This window comes from Bos javanicus, chromosome 18 (genome assembly GCF_032452875.1).
Source record: "Bos javanicus breed banteng chromosome 18, ARS-OSU_banteng_1.0, whole genome shotgun sequence".
NCBI classification, from domain to species: Eukaryota; Metazoa; Chordata; class Mammalia; order Artiodactyla; family Bovidae; genus Bos; species Bos javanicus.
The window spans coordinates 51,987,986-52,013,630 of NC_083885.1; the positions used below are offsets into that span (position 1 = coordinate 51,987,986).

Below are 25,645 nucleotides of genomic sequence, written 5' to 3' on the forward strand. Positions count from 1 at the left end.
GGAGGAGGAAGAGAAGCACTGGAACAGACTTGTGTGACTGCGTTTATTCCAACCACCAGACACTCCGATGAAGAGCTCCCCAGATGCCTCACCTTCCAGGCAGGAGCCTGGAGTCAGGGCAGAGGGACCTGCTGCTCTGGTCCCTGCAGAGGGAGGCCGGCACGGAGCAGGGCTTCCTGGTGACCACGCAGGCTCCTCCCACCGCCTGGCCCTGGGGGCTGAGGATGGACTGCCCGCCCAACTGCCGGGCTGGATCTCAGTCGCCCTCTGAACAATGCTCCCTGGAGGGTAGGGGCCTGGCCCTGGACCCCTCGTGTCTCCAGACGAGGAAGTCGCGGTCCCTCGTCCATCAGGCCTGCTGCCCTTCTCCACCCTGTGGGGGGAGAACGAGGGAGCCCGTCACCACCCACCGGGGGCCCGGAAGGGGGTTTTCTGTGTGACATTCCTCCCCTCGGTCTCAGGCCAGCAAGCGGCTGTACTCTGCCAGGGCGGAGGACTTCTTCACCCCGTCCCAGATCCGGGCGGCATAGTGGAACCTGTGAGGGGAGGTCAAGAGTCAGCGCTGCCCTGGCTGCAGGCCCTGCACGACCGACCCCATCGCCTGGGATGCGGAGAATGTGAGGTGGCCCAAGCCCCTCACCTCCCCGGGGGAAGCGAGGCTGAAGTCCGCAAGCCCCCAGCTGTGAGCCCAAACTGCTTCCCACTCCCCTCAGTGCTGGCCTTCATGGGTATGGGTCTATCCCTTCAGCCCCCCGAGTCTTGTGATGATCAGAAATGTCTTGTGTTGTCATTTAGTCTCTAAGCTGTGTCTGACTCTTGTGACCCCATGGACTAGACTGGCAGGCTCCTCTGTCCATGGGATTTCCCAGCCAAGAATACTGGAGTGGGTTGCCATTTCCTTCTCCAGGGGATCTTCCCGGCCCGGGGACTGAACCTGAGTCTCCGGCATTGGGAGGTGTGTTCTTTTCCACTGAGCCACCACGGAAGACCCTTAGGAATGTCCAGCAGCAGCATAACCCTACCACCTCCCCAGTTCTCTTCTCCCCGCTGGGTCCTGGTTCAGACCAACAAGAGGAGCAGACCTCCGATCCCCCAGGCCGTGCACCCGCCAAGTGGCATCCTGCTATGCCCACACTCCCTGCCCCTTCTGCCCACAGCCGACTGGACAGACCCAGGGAACCAAGCTAAAGCTACTTCTCAAGTTCTTGTTTCCCTTGGAAATGAGGCAGTCCTGGATCTGTGGCAGCCCTGCTGTGGGCTCTGGCCATAGAAAGTCACGTAGAGTCAGGGGTGGGAGGTGGTGCAGGGCTCTATGAGGGCAGATGAAGAAAGCCTGAGGGCAGAGGTGGGAAAGTGGAGGGGACCACGGGACCCGCGAGCCAGTGGGAGCTGGAGAACGCGGCGCCCATGGTTCCTGACAGCTTTCTGCTTTCCTCTCCGGTGCTACTATGCTTTCTGCACTCAGGGTCTTAGAATAAATCCTTTAACTTGACCAGGCTCACTGCTCCTACTCCTTGCAGTCAAGTGACACCTAATTACAGGTATGTGACCTCACTATACAACACTTCCTTTCTTTGAGCCTAACCTTCCCCACTAGTAAAACGGGTAACGAGACCTACACACTACCAGCTCATGAGGATTCAAAATCACACAGGATAGCAGCAAGATGGCGGCGATCAATGTTCTGGGACAGGTGCTGAGGTGTGGAGAGATCCCCGAGACCCTCGACATGGGGCCCTCACACTGACCCCCTCCCTCTGCCAAGCACTCTTACCAGTTCTTCTCGGTGAGGATCGTGTGTGACAGCTGCGGCCGGGCCATGGACATCACCTGGCTCCGAAGCTTGCTCACCAAGGACTGGAAGCTGGGGTGACCTCGGTACCCAGGGAGCAGGGAGAAGAGGGGGCTGGAACCAGGTCCTGGAAAGTTAGAGGTTAGGAGGGGAGGGGGGGAGCCTGCCAAGAGAGGGCCAGCCTCCCCGTCAACAGCGCCCTGGCCTCCCAGGAGCACCTCTGAATTCAGCCTCGGTGCAGGTCCTCCCATTCTTCCACGACTTGGAAACACACTCCCAAGAAAGGGTCTGAGCAACTCAGGGACAGGCCTGCATCTCTGCTCAGACCAGGAAGAGTCTCTCTCACACTCAAACCAGGGCAGCCCGTGTCTCCCCATGGCCCAGATCCCCTCGGGGGGAATCGTACCTGCGCGAGGTGGGGTTTCACTCTCTGTCTCGCTGTCCATGAAGGGCATCAGGAACAAGTTGACCTCAGAGTCCAGGAAGTCAGGCGGGAGCCCAGGGAAGACGTTGCACTGCAACATGGACAGAGTACCTGGTGGAGAGAACCCGTGAGAGGCTGCAGGCACCGCGGTGCAGGGCCAGGGAGTGGGGAGGGAGATCTGTGCTGGGTGGTCAAGTTGGGGTCAGGCGACCACGTCTGACCTCCCTCCCAAGTCTGGGAGAAGGGCCGTGGGACTGGACCAGGAGCCAGGCGGCCACGGGCCAGCTTGGGGGTGGCCATGGACCCTCACCCTTGTACCGCAGGTGGGAGTGGGCCATGAGCTGGTCGATCATCAGGTGCATCTGACGTAGCTTGCGGGGACAGAAATCCTCCCGGCGAGCTTTATTCTGCAGGAAGACTTGGGGCGGGGGGCGCGCGGGTGTTGGGGGGGAGGCGCAGTCTGAGAGGCAGCTGGTGCTCTGCCACGCGGACTCCCCTCCTCACTCCAAAGACCTGCCCTGACCCAGAGTTCTGATCATGGCTAAGTATTCAGTACCAGGCCCCTGTGCTGATTGATGCTGGGGACCTGGAGAAATGAGTTAGATCTGGCTTCTGCACTCAGGAAGCCCCTAGTCTGATGGAAAAGATGAAGAGTAGATGGGCATGTGATCAGGACTGAGCCAGAAAGACCAGGGGCCAGGCCAGGTGGAAGAATAGGGAAGAGCCTGTCTGGGGCGTCATAAATGAGCCAGATCTTTACAGGAGAGCAGGGCAGGGACAGAGCAGGCCAAGGACATGCGTGCAGGGGCCCCAGGCAGTGTGGCCAGGGTGCACGGCGCCACTCAGGCCAACTTGACACTTGCTCCCTAAGCCCCAGGCCAGGGATCCAGATATGGGAAGACTAGGGTCCTGCCCCCAAGAGGTTCCCGTTCTGATCAAAGAGCCAAAGTCAGACTTGGGGGTCGAGCCCTTGATGCCTGAGGGGGCCTTCAGAGGAAGTGGCAGACAGTCCTGGCCCCCCTCCTCACAGCTCTCGCAGGCGCTCTCCCGGCGCCCCCTTCCCCAGAGCGCTCCTGGTTTCTGCCCCAACTCTCCCCCCGTCCACCCCTCCAGCCCCCGGGGAAGCAGCTCACCCAGGTGGGGGTAGTACTCAGCGCCTTCCTCGGAGCCTGACGAGCTGCTGGACTCGTGGCTGGGAGATGGGGTGGAGGGTTTCACCATCTCTGCTGTCTGGAGGAACCTGCGGGTTTGGGGTGAGAGGTTGGCGCTCCAGCACCGGCCCTCTGTATCCCACTGTCTGGGGAAGGAGGGGGCTCCCTTTGCCGATCTGATTAAAGCGAGAGCCACGCTGGGAAAAAACACCACACAGACACCACGTTCCTCACACAATTTCAGGGAATCCAGAAACAATCCTTAGACACCAATTCATGGACCCACATCAACATGTTACGTATTTTTTAACAAATTCATGCCATCCAGAAGGACTTTATTTTTTGAGAGTTTTGGATTCACAGCAAAACTGAGTGGAAAGTACAGAGGTTTCCCATAGATTGCCTGCCCCCGCCGCGCCCCCAACTTAGCAACATTCTGATGACCCTCCACTGTCACCCAAAGCCCCTGATTTACATGTGGGTTCACTCCTGCTGTTAGTCTGTTCTATGGGTTTTGACAAAAAAAAAAATCACGTGAGCACACTGCAGAGCGTCACACTGAGTAGCTGCCGGGCCCTAAGCTGTCTCTGCCCCCCCTCCGCCTCCCAATCCTGGCAGCCACTGGTATTCTCACTGGTCTCCATGGTTTGCCTTTTCCAGAATGTCACAGAGTTGGAATCGTACAGTATGAAGCCTTTTCAAACTGGCTTCTTTCACTTAATTATATGCATTTGAAGCTGCTGCATGTCTTTCATGGCATGACAGCGCATCTCTTTTCAACACTGAATAATGTGGTTAGACAGCATCACTGACTCAATGGATATGAATTTGAGCAAACTCCAGGAGACAGTGGAGGACAGAGGAGCCTGGTGTGGCGCAGTCCATGGGGTCGCAGAGAGTCAGACACAACTGAGCGACTGAACAACAACAACATGTGGATGTACGACAACTCACGGATCCATTTATCTACTGAATGACATCCTGGCTGCCCCAGTTTTGGCAACCATGAAGAAAGCTGTGCAGGTTTTTGCATCAATATAAGTTCTCAGTGTATGCGATTTTAAAGTAAATTTTTCCAAACATATGTAAATAAAGGTAAATAAAATAAACCTGTTACCTGAGATAAGAGATAACGGGGTCTGATTAACTCTGGCTATTCTCCTCATACAGACACACGCACAAGTATGTTGCCCACAGTTTCCAGTGATTCACCCACTCTGGGAAGCCCACCTTGAAGACACTGACTTAAAACTGAGGCTCTGCGTGGGCCAGGTCAGCCCACAATGCACCCCCTACCCCACCAAGAATGGGAACTCCCCAGGGCAGCCTGTGTTATCTGTTCGATCACACCTGTATCCCCAGGGCAAAGGACAGCGACTGGCCTAAACAACGTCCAATACACTTGTTCCCTGAACCAACAGACAATGGTGGGAGGAGGGGGATGTTTCAGAATAAAGCCACTTAGATCCGGTCATGTCAGCCGGCTCTCCCAACAAGTTGTTTTTTTACTGTTGGCCAGACCCTCAGCCTATCTCCATCCCCAGAGTTGCTAGCACACACATTAAGCTCCTACTTGTCAATATCTTACTATGTACCAGGTACTGCGCTGAACGCTTAACATTCTTTAACTCACTTCAGGTACTGCGCTGAACGCTTTACATTCTTTAACTCACTTCATCGCAGGACACCGTTTGCTTACAAGAAGCTGTGGAAAAAGCAGCCACCACCTAACAAGGACACAGATTCAAACCCAGGGCTGCCTGACTCTGGGGACATCTGCTGCCTTCAGCTTGGCTCCCCCTCCCTGTGAGTGCCCGTTCCTTCCATCTGTCTGCCTGGGCCTTGAGCCCAGGGCTGCTGGCCAACCCACAGCTACCTCCTGGGACCTACGGATGGGAGCCAGTCCTATCTGGGGGCATTTCTGGAACCTCCAGCTGCTTTAGGCAGCACTCCTGCCAGATCCTGGCTCCTTCCCCTCCCAGCCCAGCAGGGTACTTCGGGGACAGCACCCGTGCCTGGAGGAGATGGACCATGAGGCTTGAAGAATCAGACATGCCAGCTCCTCAGCACGCTGTTCATTCAACAAACTAGGGTTAAACGTCCACCTTGTGCCAAGCAGTGTGCGAGGCACTGGGATTAAGGAGGGAGAAAGACCATAAAGAAGGCTGTGTCATCGGTGCAAAGAAGTACACAGCAGGGTCACAGGAGACTCAGTGGGTCAGGGGAGGCCTCGGGTTGACCTCAAGGACATGAGGGGGGGCCTGGAACCCGGGGAGAATGTTTCTGGCTGCGGATGAGGAGTGCAGAGGTTCAAAGCAGCAAGAACAGCAGCTATGGGGCCACTATACCCTTGATGGAAGGAGTGAGGGACGTGGTGGGAGAGGTCAATGGGGTGACCAGGACCACATTACACTGGACCTTGTAAACCACGCAGGGGAAGGGCTTCGGATTTTACCGGGAGTGACAGGCGCAGTCTACGTGCGTGCGCTGAGGGGGGATTCAGTGGCAGTGACCCTCTCTGGCTTAAATTTTCAGAGGGTCCCTTGGCTGCTGTATGGGAGTGGTGAGAGCTGGGCAGATCTCGGAGTCTGGGGGCCCGTCCTTCCCCTGGCTCACCCCCCCAAGTGCCTCACCTGTACAGACTGAGGTCCGTGAACCAGTCCTGGACGACTATCACCACGTGGCAGACCGTGAAGAGGAAGGCAGCGATCTGGAGTGACTGAGGGGGCAGGAAGGGACAACAGGGTTGAAGGTCCCCAGGTCCAGAATGGGGTCCCTGATCTCAGGACTCAGCTGAGGGGGCCGCAGGACAAAGGCCTCTGAGCCTATAAGCACCTACTGTGTGCCCAGACTGCAGTGGTACTTCCCTTCCAAGCTGTCCCTAGATCGGGCCAGACGGCAATGATCAGCCCCTAGTCATACAGGCGGATGTGGAGGCTTAAGGGCGGGGGTTACTTTCCCGAGGGGCAGAGCCAGACCCGACTCTTGATGCCATCTTCTCCCACCAGCTCTCGGGGTACCAGGGCTCTTTGCAAGTAGAAGTGGCAAACCCATACCCATGAGCTCTCTGCCCCGGGTCCCCAGGCCTGGCTCGGTCCCCTCACCTGCATCTCAACGTAGGTGTGGGGCAGGTTGTACTCTGGAGGCAGCTTGCGGTCATTGTTGATGAGATGGTCCAAGATGGAGGGACTCAGGATGGGCTGGGGTAGGAAGAAAGAGGACTGTCAGGGTGGGCGTAGGGATCCCAGGGTACACAGTCACCCAAGTTCCACTTGGTGATGGCAAGTACACTGCCTCTCAGGACAAAGAAAGTTTGGAAACACAGGCAGCTTCCTTCTAATTAGTACACAGCTAATCAGCCAGAGGAAGTGAAAGAAAAAAGTCTCAAAGCAGTTTCACCTTCCCCATCTCTTTTGCAAATCCTCACTGCTCTCAAGTGTCGCCTGCCCTAGAAGAACACTTCCAGGGCTAATAAATCTAACATCTACATGAATGAGTCATGTCCCTACAACACCCTTGTTTTGTTGTTTCAAATGCCTTCAAAATTTCACTAAGACAATTACTTAGGTCAAATAACCATGATTAATGTGAAGATTGGTGAGGATTTTAAAAACGGTATCAGTGGGTGTGCAAGAATCCGCGGTGAGCTCATCATCTCTTCTTAAAGGAACATTCCATTTAGAAAAACAAGAGCCTAAATTAGTGGCTGGGCTATCTATTTCTTATTGCACTTGGTGGAATCCTTTAAGAAAGAGGTTTTCCCAAGGGCTCACTTTCTATAACTGGATCCAGACACCACAGTGGTATTTGGATCTTAACTTCTGTTCTGCTCCACAGAGCTCCCAGCCCCGCCCACAGCCATGTCACTGTGTCTCTAGGTGCCGGGGGTCCTAGCACGCAGGCCTCATCCCACATTTGTGCAAGGGTTCCCACTCTCCCGTCACCCATGTGTGCGGCGGCCAGAACTCTGCTGCACTAACGCTCCCTGAGGAACCAGACCACGGTCAGTCACGAGCGGTGCTGGGACGGCCACATGGGCACCAGCAGGCGCTCAGAGGTGGTGGCTCCTGGGAGGAGGCATTTCCCCCCAAGCAGTCTTCAGGGAGAAGGCAGTGGCCAGGGAACAGAGCAGGGGCAGAGAGTGTGTTCTGCTGGTGCCGGTCCTGACGGCCAACAGTACTGAGAACCCTCTTCCTGCCAGGCCCTGACAGGACTTCACTTGTGCTCACTCACTGACACCTCACAGAAGCGCCATGAGGGAGGTAACGTTGTGTATCCTGCTTCAGAAAACTAAGGAATGGAAATGTTAAGTAACTTGGTCGAGGTGGCGCAGCTCGGGAGCGAGCCCATGGCGAGCCTGAGGGAAGCTAGCCACACGGGCCCTGGATGCCAGGCTGAGGAACGGCGAACCCGGAGGAGCTGAGGAAAGCTGCCGGGCATCACAGGACAGGCCAGCTCCCTTGACGCTTTCCCACGTGCCGGCTCCTGTGCCCAGCATGCTGCCTGGACTGGTCCACTGACTATGAAGCTGAAAACCACCATCAACCCCATTCACAGATGAACAAACTGAGGTGTATGGGGGAAGTTAAAACTTAGTCACCCAGCTGGTAAGAATTAAAGGTCAGATCTGGCTTCAGACTGACTCCAGGGCCCCCACTTTTAACCAACAGGCTACAGCAGGGGTCCCCAACCCCTGGGGGAACCAGGCCACAGAGCCGGAGGTGAGCGGTAAGCAACCGAATGAAGCTTCACCTGTATTTACAGCCGCTCCCCATGTGCGCATTACTGCCTGAGCTCCACCTTCTGTCAGATCAGCAGCGGCATTAAACTCTCATAGGAGCGTGAATCCTATTGTGAACCTCCCATGTGAGGGTCTAGCTCGTGAGCTCCTTATGAGAAATCATCCCCAAACCATTCCACCGTCTGCCCAGCCTGTGGAAAAACTGTCTTCCACGAAACTGATCCCCAGTGCCAAAAAGGTTGGGGACCACTGATTCTTGAGGCGCCTCTGTGCACAACGGACGGGAGGGGAGGGGGATAAAATCTGACAAGAGGAGACGAAGGGCCAAGAAGAGACACAACTTGCCCAAAGGCATGAGCATGTCCACAGCTTGGCTGGAGCCACGGGGAGCACAAGCAAAGCTGTGGCTTAGACACTTGCAGGGAAGGAGCGTAACGTGGCATGCGGCGGGCTAGGGTGGGGTGGGTGGGGGCCAGCACCTGTGTGTCCAGGAAAACAATCCGCTCTTGGGTAATAAAGAAGTCGATGCCACTGGTCTGGTTGCCCCCTCGCTCCTTCATTTCGGCGCTCTGGGCCCGGAAAACATACGCCCTGCGGAGGAGCAGGTAGGGTCATCAGGGGTCAGGTTCTCGGCCTCTGCCGCCTCCAGAGTGAGGCCATGAGTGAGCCTGTGGGACTTGATTCCCCACCCATCTGTGAAGCTTTCCATCCATGGCCCTGCTGTCTGGGGGCTACGTTTTATATCATGTGACTTCACCCCAACCCATAAGTGGACCTGCGAATTCTCAACAAAATTACTAGACTGAGGTGTTTCAGAGCAGAGATTCCCCCAGGCTGCCCGGATTCAAACCCTAGCTCTGCCTCTTCCTGGCTGTGTGGCTTTGAGCAAGTTCCTTAATCTTTCTTCTGTTTCCTCGTTTGTAAAATGGGGACAGTAGTGTCAACCTCTCAGGGTGACTGTGAGGTTAACATACGTAAAGCCCGTAGAAGAGTGGCTGACACACGGCGATATGAAATCGCTAGCTATTCACTACCAAGCGTACCCACCATACACCAGGCACAGGACACGCAGACCTGAAAACTCTCCACCCCACGGTGAGAGGATGTGGGTGTCTCGGTGCCTCGTTCCTGCCCTGACTGGAATGCTTTCCCTGCTCCCCTCCTCCAAGTCTGCTTGTTCTCAAATGTCTCCTGGACCACCTGATTTAAAACAGTAACCTGGCTCCAATGCCGCCTCCCTATATCCCTTCCCCGTTCAGTTACCATCTAACGTGCTTGTTTACCATCTCCTTCATTAAAATGCAAGCTCCATAAGAGCAGGGATTTCTGCCAGTTTTTGTTTATTGCTGTAGCCCCAACGTGAAGAACAGAGCCTGGCCCATGGCAAGTGCCTCGTAAATACTGATTGAATTGAAGTGAAGCAGTGAGACCAGTTAGGAGATTCCTGGCCTCCTCCAGGGAAGGTGGCAGTGGCCTGGGCCAGGAGGTGGGTGTGGAGGAGGAAAGGAGCAGATGAATTCTCAAGGTTCTGACTCTGTAAGACCCCATGGACTGTAGCCCGCCAGCCTCCTCTGTCCATGGGATTCTCCATGCAAGAATACTCGAGTGGGGTGCCATTTCCTTCTCCAGGGGATCTTCCCAACCGAGGGATCAAACCTGGGTCTCCTGCATTGCGGATTCTTTACCATCTGAGTCACCTGGGAAGCCTATTCTCAAGATAATTAGGAGTAAAACTTATGAGATCTGGACTTCTTTGGCGGTCCAGTGGTGAGACTCTGCACTTTCAATGCACAGGGCACAATCGTGGGTTGGGGAATGAAGATTCCACATGTGTGGTATGACCAAAAAAAAATCCCAAACAAAAAAATGTTAAGTATCTCCAAAAGATACACACACCCCAATATTCATTGCAGCACTGTTTACAAAAGCATAAGACACAGAAACCACCTAAATGCCCATCAACAGATGAATGGATAAAGAAGATGCTGCACATATATACAATGGAGTATTACTCAGCCATTAAGAAGAATGAAATAATGCCATTTGCAGCAACACGGACGGACCTAGAGAGTGTCACTGACTGAAGTAAGTCAGACAGAGAAGCAGAAACCCTGTATGAACTGAAGTAAGTCAGACAGAGAAGCAGAAACCCTGTATGACGTTCTTTAAATGTAGCATCTAAAAAGAAATGATACAAATGAACTTACAAAAAGAAAGGGACTCACAGACTTAGAACATGAACTAATGGGTGCTGGGGGGAAGGGATAGTTAGAGAGTTTGGGATTAGCATGTACACACTGCTATCCTTATAACAGCCAGCCAGCAAGGACCTACTGTATAGCACATGGAACTCTGCTCAACGTTATGCGGCAGCCTACACTGGATGGGAGTGGGGTCTGGGGAGAATGAATACATGTATATGTATGGCTGAGCCTCTTTGCTGTTCACCTAAAACTAACAACATTGTTAACTGGCTGTACCCCAATACAAAATAAAAAATTTAAAAAAGCCTTATGAGACCTGATGACAAAAGTTGGTAGCAACGTCTACCACACCACAGGCTGAGCTGCCTCAGAAAGACATGTCAGGCTGATGGGAGTCTAGCTGAGGACTCTGAGCCAAGAGCTGGGGGTGGAAGCTGAGATGGAAAGAATGCCAGCCAAGAGAGCTGCAGCTGTGCCAGATCGGAGCTGACATCGTGAGCAAGAAGAGCAGGATGGAGCCAGCCGGGAGGCAGAGCGCCCGCAGCTCTGGGTCTGGGGGTGTATGTTCTTGCCACAGGGAAACTTAACCCGTTCTGGGCTTCCCTCGGGCCCCTCTGAGATCTGCCAGGAACTGTGGAGCCTCTCCCTAGAAGAAAAGCCTGGCTGTAGATGTATATAAAACCCTAGATACACCACTGGGGGGTTCATGGACCCCTGAGGCCCATCCATGGAGTCCACAGCAAAATCACTGGTTTCATAAAAAAACAGACCCCTACTGTTTCAAAGGAATCCCCAATGGCTACTACTTCTGCTCACCACCCCCCATCTTGATTCTTCCTGAATTAAGACTGTCTATGTCCCCTACTCTTATTCCTTATAATCCCTGCCTGTCTCTCTTCCTTGCCCTGAGTTTGGAGCTCTAATTCTTAAACTCTGCCCTCCCCTACATCCTCTCCCACAACTCCATCCTCTGCCTTCACAATCATACCCCATCCTTCCTAACAAGGCAGGCAAGAGGCTAGTCTAGAAGCCACAGCCTTCTTCCAGGTCTCTCTCCTCACTGTGGCTTTCCAGGCCAAAACAGCCACATCCTGGGAGCGTTTGCTCTGTGCCAGGTTCATGCTCAAGTTTGCCTCCCCAATCTTGTCTCACCCTCCCAAAACTCACTTGACAGATGAGGAACTGAGGTACCAAGAGGTGAAGGGGCTTGCCCGAGGTCAACCAGCTGGCGCAGGGCTCAGACCAAGGTGGACCTAAATCCAGACTTAATGAAAGGGCCATCCCAGTTCCTGGCTGGCCCTGCACCATTTCCAGGAGTAAGGCAGGAAGGGAGGGAGGAACAGGACTGGTTTCCTTGGAGCTGCATAAGAGGAGAGTGTGGTCCAGCCCATCATCACCCTCTTCTGACAGAGACACTGAGGTTAAGGGAGAGGAAGTGATTCCCAAAGCCCTTGGTGATGCCACGTGCAACACCCCGGCTGCTAAGGTGGGTGTCCACCTCCCCACGGCCTTCCACACCCCCACCCAATGCCCCCCTCACCTCTGGTCCTCCTCCGGAGTGTTGGCTGACAACAACGACATGACCATGGACTTGCCCGTCCCCTGGAGGCCCAGCACACCAACCACCAGGACATCGGTCTGATCCAACAGGTACTGTGGGGAGATGCCGGAATGCAACCTTCATAAATCTGCCCATTGCTAATGTGGGAGACGGGGGCCCTACAGACTTCCGTGGCTGCCCCCCTGCCTTGTCAGATATAGAAGTGTTTATGGCCCCAAATCCCCTCACATGGGCACAGAGACTGTGGGTGTGTGTGGTGGTGGAGGCACACATGGAATGTTCCTACTACAAAGAACAGCACTTGTGAGAGCTCCAAAGTGGACGAGAGCCTGTCTGGTTGAGAGGCTAACAGGAAGTCCGTGTGGCTGGAACACAGTGGACAAGGGGCACCTGACTTTGGCGATTAAAAGGGAGAGGCTCAGGAACAAAAAGACAGGTGGAAGAAAGTACCAGGTAGCTGTGGGCCACTGCAGTGGCCCCTGGGAGGCCCTGGGCTTCAGGGAAGTTGGGGAAACTGGGAAAGCGTGAGAAAGGGAGCAGCAAGCAGGAAGGGGAGCCAGGCCGGTCCTGGCTCTTGTCTGTGGGATTTAAGAGTCCTGTGGAGTCTGGAGACCTTCGCCTCTGGGCTGCCAGCGACGCTGACTTTCACCACCAGGGGGTGTGAGAGACACACTCCTCAAGGAAAACAGTCATGCCCTCCATGCGGCTATTGCACCTCAGAATCACCTGGAGAGCTCTTAAAAAAAAAAAAAGAATCTAATCCTGGGCCGAACTCTGGACCCATCAAAGTAGAATATCAAGGGCTAGCGCTGTTCAATATGGTAGACGCTGACCACATGTGACGACTTAACTTTAATTAAAATGAAACAAAACTACAAATTTAGTTCTTCAGTTATCCATATTTGGGGATTTGTGGGTAAGCGCTCAATAGCAGGGCCTGGACAGTGATCTTTTTTTTTTCCCCATGCCCCAGTTGCTATCAACATGACAGTGGACCCAGCAAGGCAGCAGGGGCCAGGAAACAGATGGGCTGGCATGCTGTCCTACTCACGCCAAGCTGGGAAGGAGGGGATCAGCTGGGAGAATTCGAGAAGAGAAGTGATGTGTCAGGTGTGGGGGAAGCACATCAGAAGAGGGGAAACAAAGACTGGGACGCTGGAAGTAGGTATGCCAGCCAGGAGTGTGAGGTGAGAACCAGAGTGGGGGCTCCTGGGACGGAGCGGGGAGCCTCGGAGGGCTGACACTCAACCCAGTTTGCACCGGCCCAGCACGGGGTTCGACCATCCAGGAGGACTGGTGCAGGCCCTGGAGGCTGCCCTGCTGTGGGAGCGGGGAGATCCCAGGGACTCTGCGGTGCTAGTGGAGCCCTCTTGGCCAACCAGCATCCAAGTATTTCAGTAACTGAACCACCAGCACAGCTGAGCCATTGAGATTCTGCCCAGCTAGGTGAAAACTCTCTCATCCCTTCCCTCTCACCCCTGCATGGACGCGCTCAGTCGTGTCTGATTCTGTGACTCAATGGACTGGAGCCCGTCAGACTCCCCTTTCCCTGGAGTTTCCCAGGCAAGAATACTGGAGTGGGTGGCCATTTCCTTGTCCAGGGGATCTTCCCGACCCAGGGATGAAACCCGAGTCTTCTGTGTCTCCTGCATTGGCTAGCAGGTTCTTTACCAGCTGAGCCACCGGAGAATCCCTCTCACTGCTGCCACTGCCCAAAAGCCGTCTAGGCTGGTGTTGCCTGCCAAGAGGGTGAGAGTGGAGGGCACCGGGGAGGGGAGGGGAGGGGAGGGTGGAACGCAGAGAAGCTAGAGCAGGAGTCGCCCAGCCCCCTAGTACCTCAATGGCACTGTCGCACCAATTCATCTGGTCATCCACCAACTTGATGCTGTGCTTCATGCGCTCTGGGGGCAGCAGTTTGGCCTGGCCCACGACAGCTGCAGGCGAGAGAAAGCAGGAGGCAGAGGACTTGGTGAGGCTCTGTGCGAAGGGGTGTCGGCTCCCAACCAGATCCCACCCTGCCCCCAACTCACGGTCCATGGCTGCTGGGGCGGCAGTGCCCATGCCCCGGTTCTGGATCTGGTACACGGGCTGTGTGGGTCTCTGCCCCTCCTTCTCCCCCTTGGGTGGCACGGGGGCCGCCGGGGGTGGTGGGGCAGTGCCCTCGGGGGTTGAGGCGCTCGTGGTGGCCGCCGGCCCTTTCCCCTCCTCCCGGGGCTTCATGAGCACAATGGGCTTCTCCAGGGGGGCCGGGGCAGGCGGGGCGGCAGGGGCTGCTGGAGGCGGGGGCTGCTTTGACTGCGGGAGCGAGAAGGTGCTGGTCAGCGGAAGAGATCCTTGCCCTAACTGCTCCCAGCCTCCCCTTTCAAAGAAAAGGGTCTGCCCTGCTCACCCGCTCTGCTGGAGGCTTTGAGAGGATGATGGGGGTTTTCTGCATGACCGCCGTGCTGGTCTCTTCGCTGCCATCCTGTGGTGAGGGAGGGCAGTTACTCAGCAATGATGCCCTGGACACTCGGTAAGTGCCAAGTGCCACTCTAAATGCCTTCAGACATGAACCCCTCCGAACCTACCAAGATAGCGCTGTCAGAGAGGTACCTTGAGCCCCACATTTTGAATGAAGTAACTGAGATCCAGAGAGGTTAACCGGCTTGCCCAAGGTCACACAGCCATTAAGTGGTGGAGCCAGATCCCAGTTCTGGATCTGGCTCCAGAACCACGCTGCCAGCTGCTCTGCTGGACAAGCCTGGGTGGGAGGAGCTGGGGCTCAGGAGAGGGAACCGCGTTCAACTTGGCCCTGGCTTTTGTTGGTTGTGTAAACCTGGACCAGGAACCACCCTCACTTAGGCCTGTGTGCTCATCTGGTGAATGGGGACAGGAACTCCTTCCTCACAGGACTGTTAAGAGGCTGAAAGACAGGACTCCCCAACTGTCCACGTGGCATCAGGCTCGTGGAAGGAGCAAGCTACCTAGAGCTGCTATCTGACAGCCCTGCGGTCCCCTTCTCCTCCCCAGACCTGCGAGCTGATTCCCACGCCTTGCCCTCTTCAGGCCTCTTCTGACTCACCCCAAATCTGTCTAAGAAAGGGGAGAGACCTGGGTTAGAGTCCTGTTCCTTCTCGGGTGCCCTAAGTAACCTTGGGAGGGGCCTGACCCCTCACTGGATCTGTTTCTTCACCCACATATTGAGGACACATTTAAATCCTGCTCACTCACTGGCCTATGACGGACAAACCAAAGGATATCCAAGTGCTTTGAAAGAAGAGGTGAGGGGGATGTCCCTGGGGGAAAAGTGGTTAAGAATCTGCCTTCCAGTGCAGGGAGCGCATGTTTGATCCCTGGTTGGCAACTAAGCCCAAGTGCTGTAACTATGGATCCCTTGGGCTTTCAAGACTGCATGCCACCAGGAAAGATTCCGTATGTTGCAACTAAGACCTGATGCGGCCAAGTAATTAAATAAAAGAACTAAAAAATGAATATTAAAATAAAAAAAAAAAGAAGAGGTAAGGGTGGGGAGATGATGATGGATTGGAGACAGAGTCAGAAGGCACCTTGTACAGCAACAGGTGCAGGGCGGGTGGGGGTGGGGAGTGTCCACGATGAGGCCTGATGGGCTGTCAGTGATCCTGAGAGGAAGAGAAATGGCAGGAAGACACTCAGGTCAGTGGGAGATGTGGAGGCTGTGAGGAGTCCACTGGCCAGTTAGCAGACTGCGGGGCTCAGCAGCAAAGTCAGAGTCACAGACCAGAGATCTGGGAGTTGCCTGTTCAAGGACTGAAGCTGAAAGTTCAGGAAGATGGTAACGCTCCCCAGAAGGATGTGTGTGGGAGGGGAGACTGTTGTTACCACTTACCCTGAGACCCAAGGGAAGGAGCAAGAGCCAAGCTCACTGTGAAGAAATTTCCTTCATGTGTACCATTTTAGGGCTCAGAAACTGTCCCAACTGTTACCTTCTTCCACCTCCCCACAAACAGCCCTCAGAGGTGGGCAGGGCGCTGGAGAAAGAACCTGGGAGTGTGGTTCTGGCAGTGAGAGGAGCAGGGTGGGGCGGGGCCCAGGCTGAAGTTCCCAAGTCCTGAATCCCAGGACAGGACAGTCTCTAGACTGGGCGTGAGGGTGCTATGCCTTAGGCTCCCTTGGATTTGGGTTTGAGTTCTGGCTCCATAGGTTATTGACCTGTGACTTTGGGGGTGTCCCTTCCCCTCTAAGACTCAACTCCTCATTAGTGAAAATCAGGTCAAATGTAGGCTCCACTTCACAGGGCAGCTGCAGGAGTTCAAGAAGAACCAAAGGACGGAAAGCACTTTGCAGAGCGCCAGCACACTGCTCAGCAAACAGAAATGGCCACTACAATTACACAACTCTGGAAGACAGGAGCTCTGGCACCTCTCAGCTCCAACTCCAATGCCAATCCCACCGAGTTCAGTTCAGTTCAGTCGCTCAGTCTTGTCCAACTCTTTGCGACTCCATGAATTGCAGCACGCCAGGCCTCCCTGTCCATCATCAACTCCCGGAGTTCACTCAGACGCACGTCCATCGAGTCAGTGATGCCATCCAGCCATCTCATCCTCTGTCGTCCCCTTCTCCTCCTGCCCCCAATCCCTCCCAGCATCAGATCCAAAGTGCTTCCCAAGGCCGAGCAGGTCCCACATGGCCTGGCCCCAGTGTCCTCTGACCTCATCTTCTATCGTTCTCCCTTCTTCATCCACTGCAGTCACTGGTGCCCCCCAGGCTCCTCTTTGAACACACCAGATAAAGGCATCAGGGCCTTCACACTGGCTGTTTTTCTGTTTTGAAGGCTCTTCACTCAGACTCTGTCAGGGCTTGTCCTCTCACCTCAGGTCTCTGCTCATGAGTCAGCTCTTCAAAGAAGCCTCCTCTGACCACTTCATCTAAGACAGCCCCTTTATCGTTCTCTGAGGACCGTTCGTCTTGTCCACAGATACATCCCTGGCACAAGGCAGGCGCTTAACAAACCTTTGTGGAATGAGGAGACGCATGAACGCCGCCCTTGGACCCAGACACTCACCCGTCTCTCTCTTTCCCAGGGTGCGATGTAATCCCTCTCCCGACCTCCGGGCCCGGAGAGATTCTGGGGGCCGCCAGGGCCCGGCTCCTTCCAGCGCCGCCGCCTCTCTATCCCATAGAGCCCCGGTTGACTGTGCCCAGACTCAGACATGGTCACCTGCGGGGAGAATGAGGTTGATTCCAGGGTGAAGAGAGTCTCTCCTCACTCCATCTGGCTTACCCTGGAATACAAGAAAGCACATCCTTTCAAGAGAGCTCTGTGGCTGCGGCAGTGATTGCCAGTGGGCTCCCAGCATCCATGCTTCACTTCTTTCAAAGAAATAAAACCCGCAGTTCTGAGCCGGGTACATGGTTATCCAGGATACACTTCTCGGGCTGGTCTACAGTTAGGTGTGGCCATGTGACTAAATTCTTTCTGGTCAACAGTATGGCAGTAGAAGTGTGTTTTGGCAGCGCTGGGAAACTCTTCTTCACAGATGCTGGCACATGTCGTTTGTCCCCTTCTCCTCCTGGCTGAAAGGACTGTGGGTCTGGAGGCTGGAGTTTAAGCAGCTATTTTGGCCTGTGAGGCAAGTGAATGGAAAGAAGGCAGGACAGAACAAAACACGAGGTTCGGAGATTCCCTATTAACCTTAAACTGAACGTTAACCTTAAATTGGCTATCTCTGGATGCAGAGACAAATAATATCCCCTTCTCTTGAAACCAAAACTATTCCCAACTACTCATCACTTTGCTCAGCATAAATAGTAACACATAGCAGGAGGGTCACATAAAGATGAGATATTGTTGTTCAGTCGCTCAGTCGTGTCAGACTCTTCTGTGACTCCACGGACTGTAGCGCATCAGGTTCCTCTGTCCTTAGGATTTCCCAGGCAAGAATACTGGAGTGGATTGCCATTTCCTTCTCCAGGGGATCTTCCTGACCCGGGGATTGAACTCTCGTCTCCTGCATTGCAGGTGGATTCTTTATCACTGAGGCACCAGGGAAACCCCCCAAAATGGGACACACTCTTTCCCAAAGTGTAGCAAATCCTGTCCAAACATATTTGTAACGTGATTTCCAGTTTGACAACTACTCTTCTGATAAGCCAACAGCACATGTTTGGGGGGTGGGGGGGCTCCAATACTCAAGGACCCATTTTCATCTGGTGTCCCTCTGCTTTCAGTGTGTTTACCTTCCATTTCTGATGGTCTGCCACCCCTCAAACTCCAAGCTCTCACCAGGGTTTAATCTAAGACATTATAAAATATACGGTTACCTCCATGACCCACTCTCTAGCCCTGGTGGCTCAGATGGTAAAGCGTCTGCCTGCAATGCAGGAGACCTGGGCTCAATCCCTGGGTTGGCAAGATCCCCCAGAGAAGGAGATGGCAACCCACTCCAGTACTCTTGCCTGGAAAATCCCACAGACGGGGGAGCCTGGTAGGCTACAGTCCATGGGGTTGCAAAGAGTCAGACAGGACTGAGTGACTTCACTTTCTTTCTTTCTTTTATAGGTCCCTAGGGAGTTTATCCCAGAGAAGGCAATGGCACCCCACTCCAGTACTCTTGCCTGGAAAATCCCACGGACAGAGGGGCCTAGTGGGCTGCAGTCCATGGGGTCCCTAGGAGTCAGACACGACTGAGTGACTTCACTTTATTTTTTCACTTTCATGCACTGGAGAAGGAAATGGCAACCCACTCCAGTGTTCTTGCCTGGAGAATCCCAGGGACTGGGGAGCCTGGTGGGCTGCAGTCCATGGGGTGGCACAGAGTCGGACACGACTGAAGCGACTTAGCAGTAGCAGTAGCAGAGAGTTTATCCAGCTGTTTACACCTCATTCCAGGGAAATCTCTGAGTAGCTCACAGGGCCACAGCTGGTCTGCCTTCTGTTTTGGGGAATAGTTTTATTGAAATACGGCCACATCCATCAATTTATAAACAGTCTATGGCTGGCTTCTTGAAACAATGGCAGAGCAGTCCAGACTGCCGAGTTTAAAATAACTACCCTCTGGACCTTTACAGAAAAAGTATGCTGACCTTTGCTTAGCTCTTAGGTGCCTTCAAATCATTCTATGAATCGCTTCACCTCCTACCCCATTACACAGTGACATTAACAGGTCTCTGTGTGAGACACTTTCGCTAGAACAGAAATAACTGTTTACTGGATGCAGGAGTAATTTTGCTAGCTAGTAATTTTGTCTAGCTCCTCTCCCACTGCTTTACATGACCTCTTCCCCAGCCACAAACTAGATGGAAGACTGCCTTCTGAGACAAAGGAGGGCAAGGCCAGTTTAAAGATGCTTATGGAAACTGATTCAGCACTTAAATGACTGTTTACAGTCATGGAGAGTCCCCTCAGAAACTGGGACTCTTGTGCAATTAAGGGTCTGTTTACACTTTATCCTGGAGACCTTCCCTGCACTTAAGTGTCTGTTTTCTTGTCTCAATGGGGATTCTGCCTGAGCAGGATCCTCTTCCTATGCATGTTATTCTGGGAACTCACACAGAATTTGAGTCAATTCTACAGCCCTGAAGGGGAGTTCCCCAGAGTTTAAGAGTTCACCTACAAGTATTCTGGGGACTCGCAACATTGTCTCTAGGCTCCTCTGGGGATTCGACCCCCAAAAAAGTATAAAGCCAGTCTATTTGTGTTTATTTACAGGACTCTTAAGGCGACCTTCCAGAAATTAAGAGCCTAATTAAATTAAGGCTCTTTGAGGAACTTCCTCAGTACTCAGGCATCTCTTAACAAGCCCCTTTTGGGGGACCTCCCAGAATCAGTGTCCATCTCCAAGTTGTCTGGAGAGTCTCCCAATTCCTAACCCTGTATTTATGGTATAATGAAGCAACACCACCCCAGTACTTCAGTCTATTCACACTTTTTCTAAAAGACTCTCTAACAATTACATATATATGTACAGTCTTTTATATGGGGTCTCCCCTGGAACTAGAGTCTAGAATGTTTTACTCAGGGGACGTCCTCATAATTATGAATCTGTTTAGAAGCCTCCCACGGGAGAACCCCAGAACTTAAATTTCTATTTATGCAGTATCTGTTGTCATTTGGAAGACAAAAGTCAAGGATCCGTTTGTAGGCCCTCTAAGAGTGTCCCCAGGACTTAAATTTCTCTTTGCACATTATTAAAGGGATTTCGCAGTACTTTGCCGCTAGTATACAGGCCCTCACTATTAATCGTCCCCCAGAACTGAAATTGCTATACACATATCATCTGTCTCCTCTCCACCGAACTCCCGCCAACCCAGCCAGCATTTAATGGGTTGCTTTAGCTGGGTACTCAGTGACACACAGCCGCCGGGAGTCCGGGCAGCCAGTTAGCGGTCGAGGAAGGGGCGGGCCCCGAAACACGCCCCGCGCCGCGCCCCGCCCCGGTAGGGGCGCCCGCCTCGAGCGGACACGCGGGCCTCTTACCTAAGGCGGCTGCTGATTGGTTCCTGGGGCGCAGCGGGCTCTCCGAGATGGGGTAGGGTAGGGGTGAGCAGGGTCCACCGGAAGCCACCGGCCTGTAAATGGAGTCTGGGGGCCCAGGAGCGTCGCAGGAGAGAAGTAAGAGAACCGGTACCGGTCAACCCAGGACAGGTCGGGGCATCCCGGAAGCAGCACCGAAGGAAGGCCAGCCGGAGGGAGGAACAGCTGGATGAAATATCGCGAGGCCAAACTGAAATCGGGTCTCACGGGCTCGCGGGCTGGGCGCGCAAGAATCGAGCGTGAGCGCCAGACTGAGCATGCGTCGATGGAGGTGGCCTCAACGGGCTCGCCGATTTTGCTTTGGTGCGCGTGCGCGTCGCAGGGAGCATGCGTAGGCTTGCAGAGACGGGTGGGGTGGGGGTGGGGGTGGCGCCGAAGAATTTAGGTTAGAGTTCTTCCTCAGTAGTGTCGGCGAGACGCTGTGGGGTGAGACAGCAAGGGAGAATTTAAGTGTCCTGGGCTGACTGAGTGTTGAGAACACAGGGATGAATCAGACCTGGCGCATACGCTGGAAGGGATCCCGGCCTGTGGAAAGAGACTGTTGGGTAATCAAATCACTTAGGAAAGGGCGCGGGTCTTGAAGGTCGGGCAAGGACACTTCAGGCGAGGGAACCGGGGGAGAAAGGTCCAGCCAGACTGGCTTGGACTCCGGGAGTTCCACAGGTGAGAGACAGACTGGTGGGAAGAAGACCAGGTATTAAACCCTTCTCGAGCCGCGGTGGAGGAGGAATAGTGCTAAAGGTCGAAAATTCAAACGCCTGCGTGCGCAGCCCACTGCGCGCCAAAAAGGAATGCCAGGCGGAGCGTTGTGTGCAGAGGGTGCGTGCGCAGTCAGTCCAAAGGGCTCCGCGACTTAGATGGAGCTGATGGTTACCCATGGGAACGCTAGATACTTCAAGAGAAAAGTGTATGTGTATTCATAGCTATGTAGATAAGTGGAGAATTTACCCTTTTTCATGTAAAAATTCTATTTGGACAGGGAATACATGTACTTTTTGACAAAATTCGAGCAGCCCATGGGGTACACGAGAAAAGTCTTTCTCCACGCTGGTTCCCATATTCCATTCCTAGTGCCCCGCTTCCCAGTGTCCTGGAGCTGCTGTTACACCAAAGCATTGGAGCTGAGAACTTGAGCCTGGCCAGGTTCTTTAACCCTTTCTGCCTTTTCGTCTGTTTCTACAGTGGAGGACTTCCCTGGCGGTCCAGTGGTTAAAACTCCATGCTTCCAGTGCAGGGGGCACGGGATGGATCCCTGCTTGGGAAACGAAGGTCCTGCATCCAGCTTTGCAAGGCCAAAGAAAGAAAAAGGGAGTGCTGGATCACCACTTCCCTGGTGGTCCAGTGGCTAATTCACTGCACTCCCAATGCAAGGGGCTTGGATTCCATCCCTGGTCAGGGAACTAGATCCCACATGCCTCAGCTAAGAGTTCATGTGCACCAACTAAGGTTTCCAAATGCCCCAATAAAGAGCAAAGGTCCAGAGTGCCACAACTAAGACCCAGTACAGCCAAATAAAGGTGCAATGGAGATGGACTTGCTTGGTGGCACAGTGAATAAGAATCCACCTACCAACGCAGGAGACACAGTTTGATCCTTGGGTTGGGAAGATCCCATGGAGTAGGAAATGGCAACACACTCCAATAAGCTTACCTGGGGAAAATCCTATGGACCGAAGAGCCTGGCAGGCTACAGTGCATGGGATCCCAAAGAGTGGGACCCAACGGAGGGGCTGAGCACTCATGCAGAGGGGTACTGTGTTATGATTTTGTGGTTTACAAAGATAGTGATAGTGACTGAACTGCTCCCCTCCCCTCCAGGCCTCATCCCTGCTGCCATTTTCTCAGCACAGGTGGCAGGTGGAATTCTTGCTCCAGGCCGTTACAGTCTGGGTGAAAACAACCATCACACAGACTGAGTTGAGAGTCCTGTTGTTTATGATTCTCCAGACGATTGTGGGTGTTGGCAGAGATACACATGACAGGACACCTTTGTGTTATGTCTGTCGGTATCCCTTTTTAGCATCTTCATCTGTTAGGTTGCATCTGTTTTTATTACCTGAATTTCTCAACCCCAGGGGAGCCTCCATGCCAGTTTCACCTGTGGGAAACCCTTAGAGGTGGAAGTTTGAGTTAAGGGGAAAGGAGAGGCTTGGCATTGGGCCGTGGGCCCACTGTAACCACCTTTCCTCCTCATTTAACACATGCAGAATACAAGTCTGAGAAGAAGGGCCTTACTGAAGCCCCCATAGCCAGGAGGCATCAAGGCCTGGATTCAAACTCCAGCCTGTCTCATTCTAGGGCGAGCCCATATTTTTTTCTCAGGCAATGGGCACCCTGCCTAGTGGTGAGTCACAATTGAGCACCCAGAGAGCTGCCTTTGGTATTAGTAGGATGGTATGCAGTTGTGTGGATGTGCAGGATTTAACCATTGCCCTAGTGATAAACACTCAGGTTCTTTCTGAACTTTTGCTGTTACAAACATTCATCACAATGAATATTGTTGTACATCAGATTGCATGTAGGTGATAGTATTATCAATAGAGTACCTCATTTGAAGTAGAATTGCTGGGTCAAAGAGTACATGAACTGGGAATTTTAAGAGCCCTTTGCCAAATGATCTCTTCATTTCTCAAGGCACTTCTCTGTTGGTTTCATTCATTTGTTTATATCTAGTGAATGAATTCTAGAACTCTAGTCATCTGCCAGACGTGGTATAAGTTGGAGATCCTGTAGTGCAGGGGTCCCCACCCTCTGGGATCTAATGCCTGATGATCTGAGCTGGAGCTCATGTAATAATGGAAATCCAGTGCACAATACATGTAACACGCTTGAATCATTCCCAAACCACCCCATGCCATCTGTGGAAAAATTGTCTTCCACAAAACTGGTCTCTGGTGCCAAAAAGGTTGGGGACCGCTGCTTTAGTGATAGGACAGAGCACCTGCCCTCCTGGAACAGATCTTCTCATGGGGTGGATGATGTGAGGTAAAAGATGCTTGGAAGGAAGAATCAGGATAAGGGAATTGAGAGTGACAGAGGTCACAGAAAGTGACAGGTCGTCGGGGAAGGCTCCTCTGAGAAGGTGACATTTGAACAGAGGCCTGAAAGATGGTAAGGGGATGAACCATAGGCAGATGCTGAAAAACAGATTGAAGATCCCAAAGTGATAACGGACCAGGGTGTTCAAGGATTATCAAGTTGAAGGATTATCAGCCAGAGTGGCTGAAGCATAGTGAAATAGGGATAGGATTATTTAGGGATACAGCTATAGAGAGGGCCAAGTTACATGAGGCCTTGTAGGCCATGGTAAAGGGTTTTGAATTTACTTCTGAGTGAAACAGGAAGCCTTTGGAGCAAGGACCAGCGTGTTGTGATGCACGTTTTCTTAAGACTTTTACATTTCTGAACTATGAGACTGTTATGAACATGCAAAAAAGTTAAAGCAGTGCTGGTTGCCATGAGAAGAGTGGGCTGCAGCTGGGCAGCAGTGGAAGCAGGAGATGAGGAAGCCACTGTCCCTTCCCTGGGCGAGAGAGGATGATGACTCAGGAGGAGGGTTGTGAGAGGAAGCATGAATCAGGGATGACTTAAAAGTCATCCTGGAGGTTTGGGCTGACCCACTGGGTGAAGAGTGATGCTTTTTGAAGATGGGAACGAGCAGACTTGGTGGGACCAAGCTTTGAGGTGCACGTTGGTCCAAGTAAGTGGTCACAGTAGAGAGAAGCCAGCATTTGTAGATTGAGAATTTTTTTACTGACTTTTCATTGTGGAGTTTTAAAAACACACACAAAAGTTTTTCTGGTATGAAGAACTCGAAACCCACCACCCAGTATGGCCAGTCAGCCCATTTTACTTAACTTTTTTCTTCTGTTTTCTTCTTTCTAATTTTATAAGTACACTTTCTCCTGGAGTTTCTGTTTTATTTTTTAAGCTTTTAAGCAGACTTTCAGATGTCCTGTCATTTTATCAATAACGATACAAGTATGCTAAATTTTGAGCTATTAATATATAGATGGCATTTAAAGCCTGGGGATTTGTTGAAACCATCAAGACTGAGGGAGTAGATTGAGCAGAGACTGGGCCCTGGGCCTCCCACATTTAGGAATCAGAGAAAGGACCACTGTCCTAGAGAAGGAGCAGGAACATCAGGAGAGGTGATAACCTAGGGCCAAGGGAAAGAAGAGTTCCTAAAAGCTGGTGATCAACTGGGGAGCAGAGATAACAGAGCAGTAGCTGGAGGTAGATGTGGGTCCACCATGAAGAAAACATGGCTGTCTTATCTCCCAGTCTTGTTGCAGGATAATTGTCTGGAAGAGGATCAAGTGAGGGTCCTTGGCTTCACACAGAAAAGAATTCAAGAGTGAGCCATAGTGTAAAGTGAAAGTCAGTTTATTTAGAGAGAGACACATTCCGTAGTCAGAAAGGAGACCATCTCAGAAAGCAAGAGTGGCTGGTGGGTGTGGGGATGGTTAGTTTTTATGGGCTGGATAATTTCATAAGCTAACAAGTGGGAGTATTATTCCAACTATTTTGGGGTAGCAGCGAGAATTTCCAGGAATTGGGCCACCACCCACTTTTTGGCCTTCTGTGGTCAGCTTCAGAACTGTCATGGCGTGAGTGGTGTGTCACTTAGCATATGCTGATATATTACAATGAGCATATAATGAGGCTCAGGGTCTAGGGAAGTTGTATCTTCTGTCATCTTGGGCCTAGTAGGCCTAGTTTTAATTGTATCATCAAGATCTGCATCATTCTTTTAAAGGTTGGGTCCTGTCCCCTTCCCTCCTGTCTTGGTCTCACTCTGTTGTGGAAACTTCTCAATACCGTAATAGAGAATCTATAAGGAAAAGTTTATAGGCACTTATTTTTCTTTATCTTTTTTTGTCTCAGTGTAACTTAAATGTGGCCAAGTGCAGAAAAGGGTCATTAAATGTTTACAAATATATATATGTACTCATGTAACCACTAACCAGGTCAAGATAGAGAACATTTCTGAAACCCCAGAGATTTCTGATGGGCTGTTTCCCTGTCAGCTCCCCTGCTCCAGAAACAGCCTCTGATCTGATTCCAGTCATTACAGATGAGTTGCAGCTGCTCTTGAACTTGAGAGAAATCTGACAGCAGGTCTTCTGGGTTGTCTGCCTTCTTTAGCTCTTTGGTCTGTGAGAGTCTTCCCTGCTGTTGAGTGTATCAGGAGCTTGTTTTGTAAAAACTTGGAAAGGATTTCTACATGAAGGTTGTTTTACAATGTAGAAAATAAAGACTCAAGTTGAATTCCA

At 52.6% G+C, this 25,645-nt stretch overlaps 1 protein-coding gene and 1 long non-coding RNA gene across 2 annotated transcripts; one reads left to right on the top strand and one right to left on the bottom strand.

Annotated features, from left to right (window-relative positions):
• Positions 1–29: 29 nt before the first annotated feature.
• Positions 30–20,592, bottom strand: SMG9 (SMG9 nonsense mediated mRNA decay factor). Its single transcript, XM_061388533.1, has 14 exons — positions 20,311–20,592; positions 16,897–17,052; positions 14,263–14,337; positions 13,904–14,168; positions 13,710–13,807; positions 11,853–11,965; positions 8,588–8,699; positions 6,472–6,567; positions 6,001–6,086; positions 3,350–3,456; positions 2,527–2,634; positions 2,199–2,327; positions 1,775–1,919; positions 30–536 (listed from the first exon to the last, which is right to left on the bottom strand). The coding sequence occupies exons 2-14, from the start codon at positions 17,044–17,046 to the stop codon at positions 458–460; spliced, it is 1,563 nt and encodes a 520-aa protein (XP_061244517.1). The 5' UTR covers positions 17,047–17,052; positions 20,311–20,592; the 3' UTR covers positions 30–457.
• A 233-nt stretch (positions 20,593–20,825) lies between these two features.
• Positions 20,826–25,645, top strand: LOC133230713 (uncharacterized). The gene is made up of 2 exons (XR_009730947.1): positions 20,826–20,912; positions 21,550–25,645. It is a non-coding gene; the product is annotated as an uncharacterized LOC133230713 (long non-coding RNA).

Coding starts and splice junctions, on each gene's coding strand:
- SMG9 (XM_061388533.1), bottom strand. CDS start 17,046: ATGTCTGAGTCTGGGCACAGTCAACCGGGGCTCTATGGGATAGAGAGG. Junction 8,700..11,852: donor ACTCCGGAGGAGGACCAGAG/GTGAGGGGGGCA, acceptor GCTCCTCCGCAG/GGCGTATGTTTTCCGGGCCC. Junction 6,568..8,587: donor TTGTTTTCCTGGACACACAG/GTGCTGGCCCCC, acceptor TTCCTACCCCAG/CCCATCCTGAGTCCCTCCAT.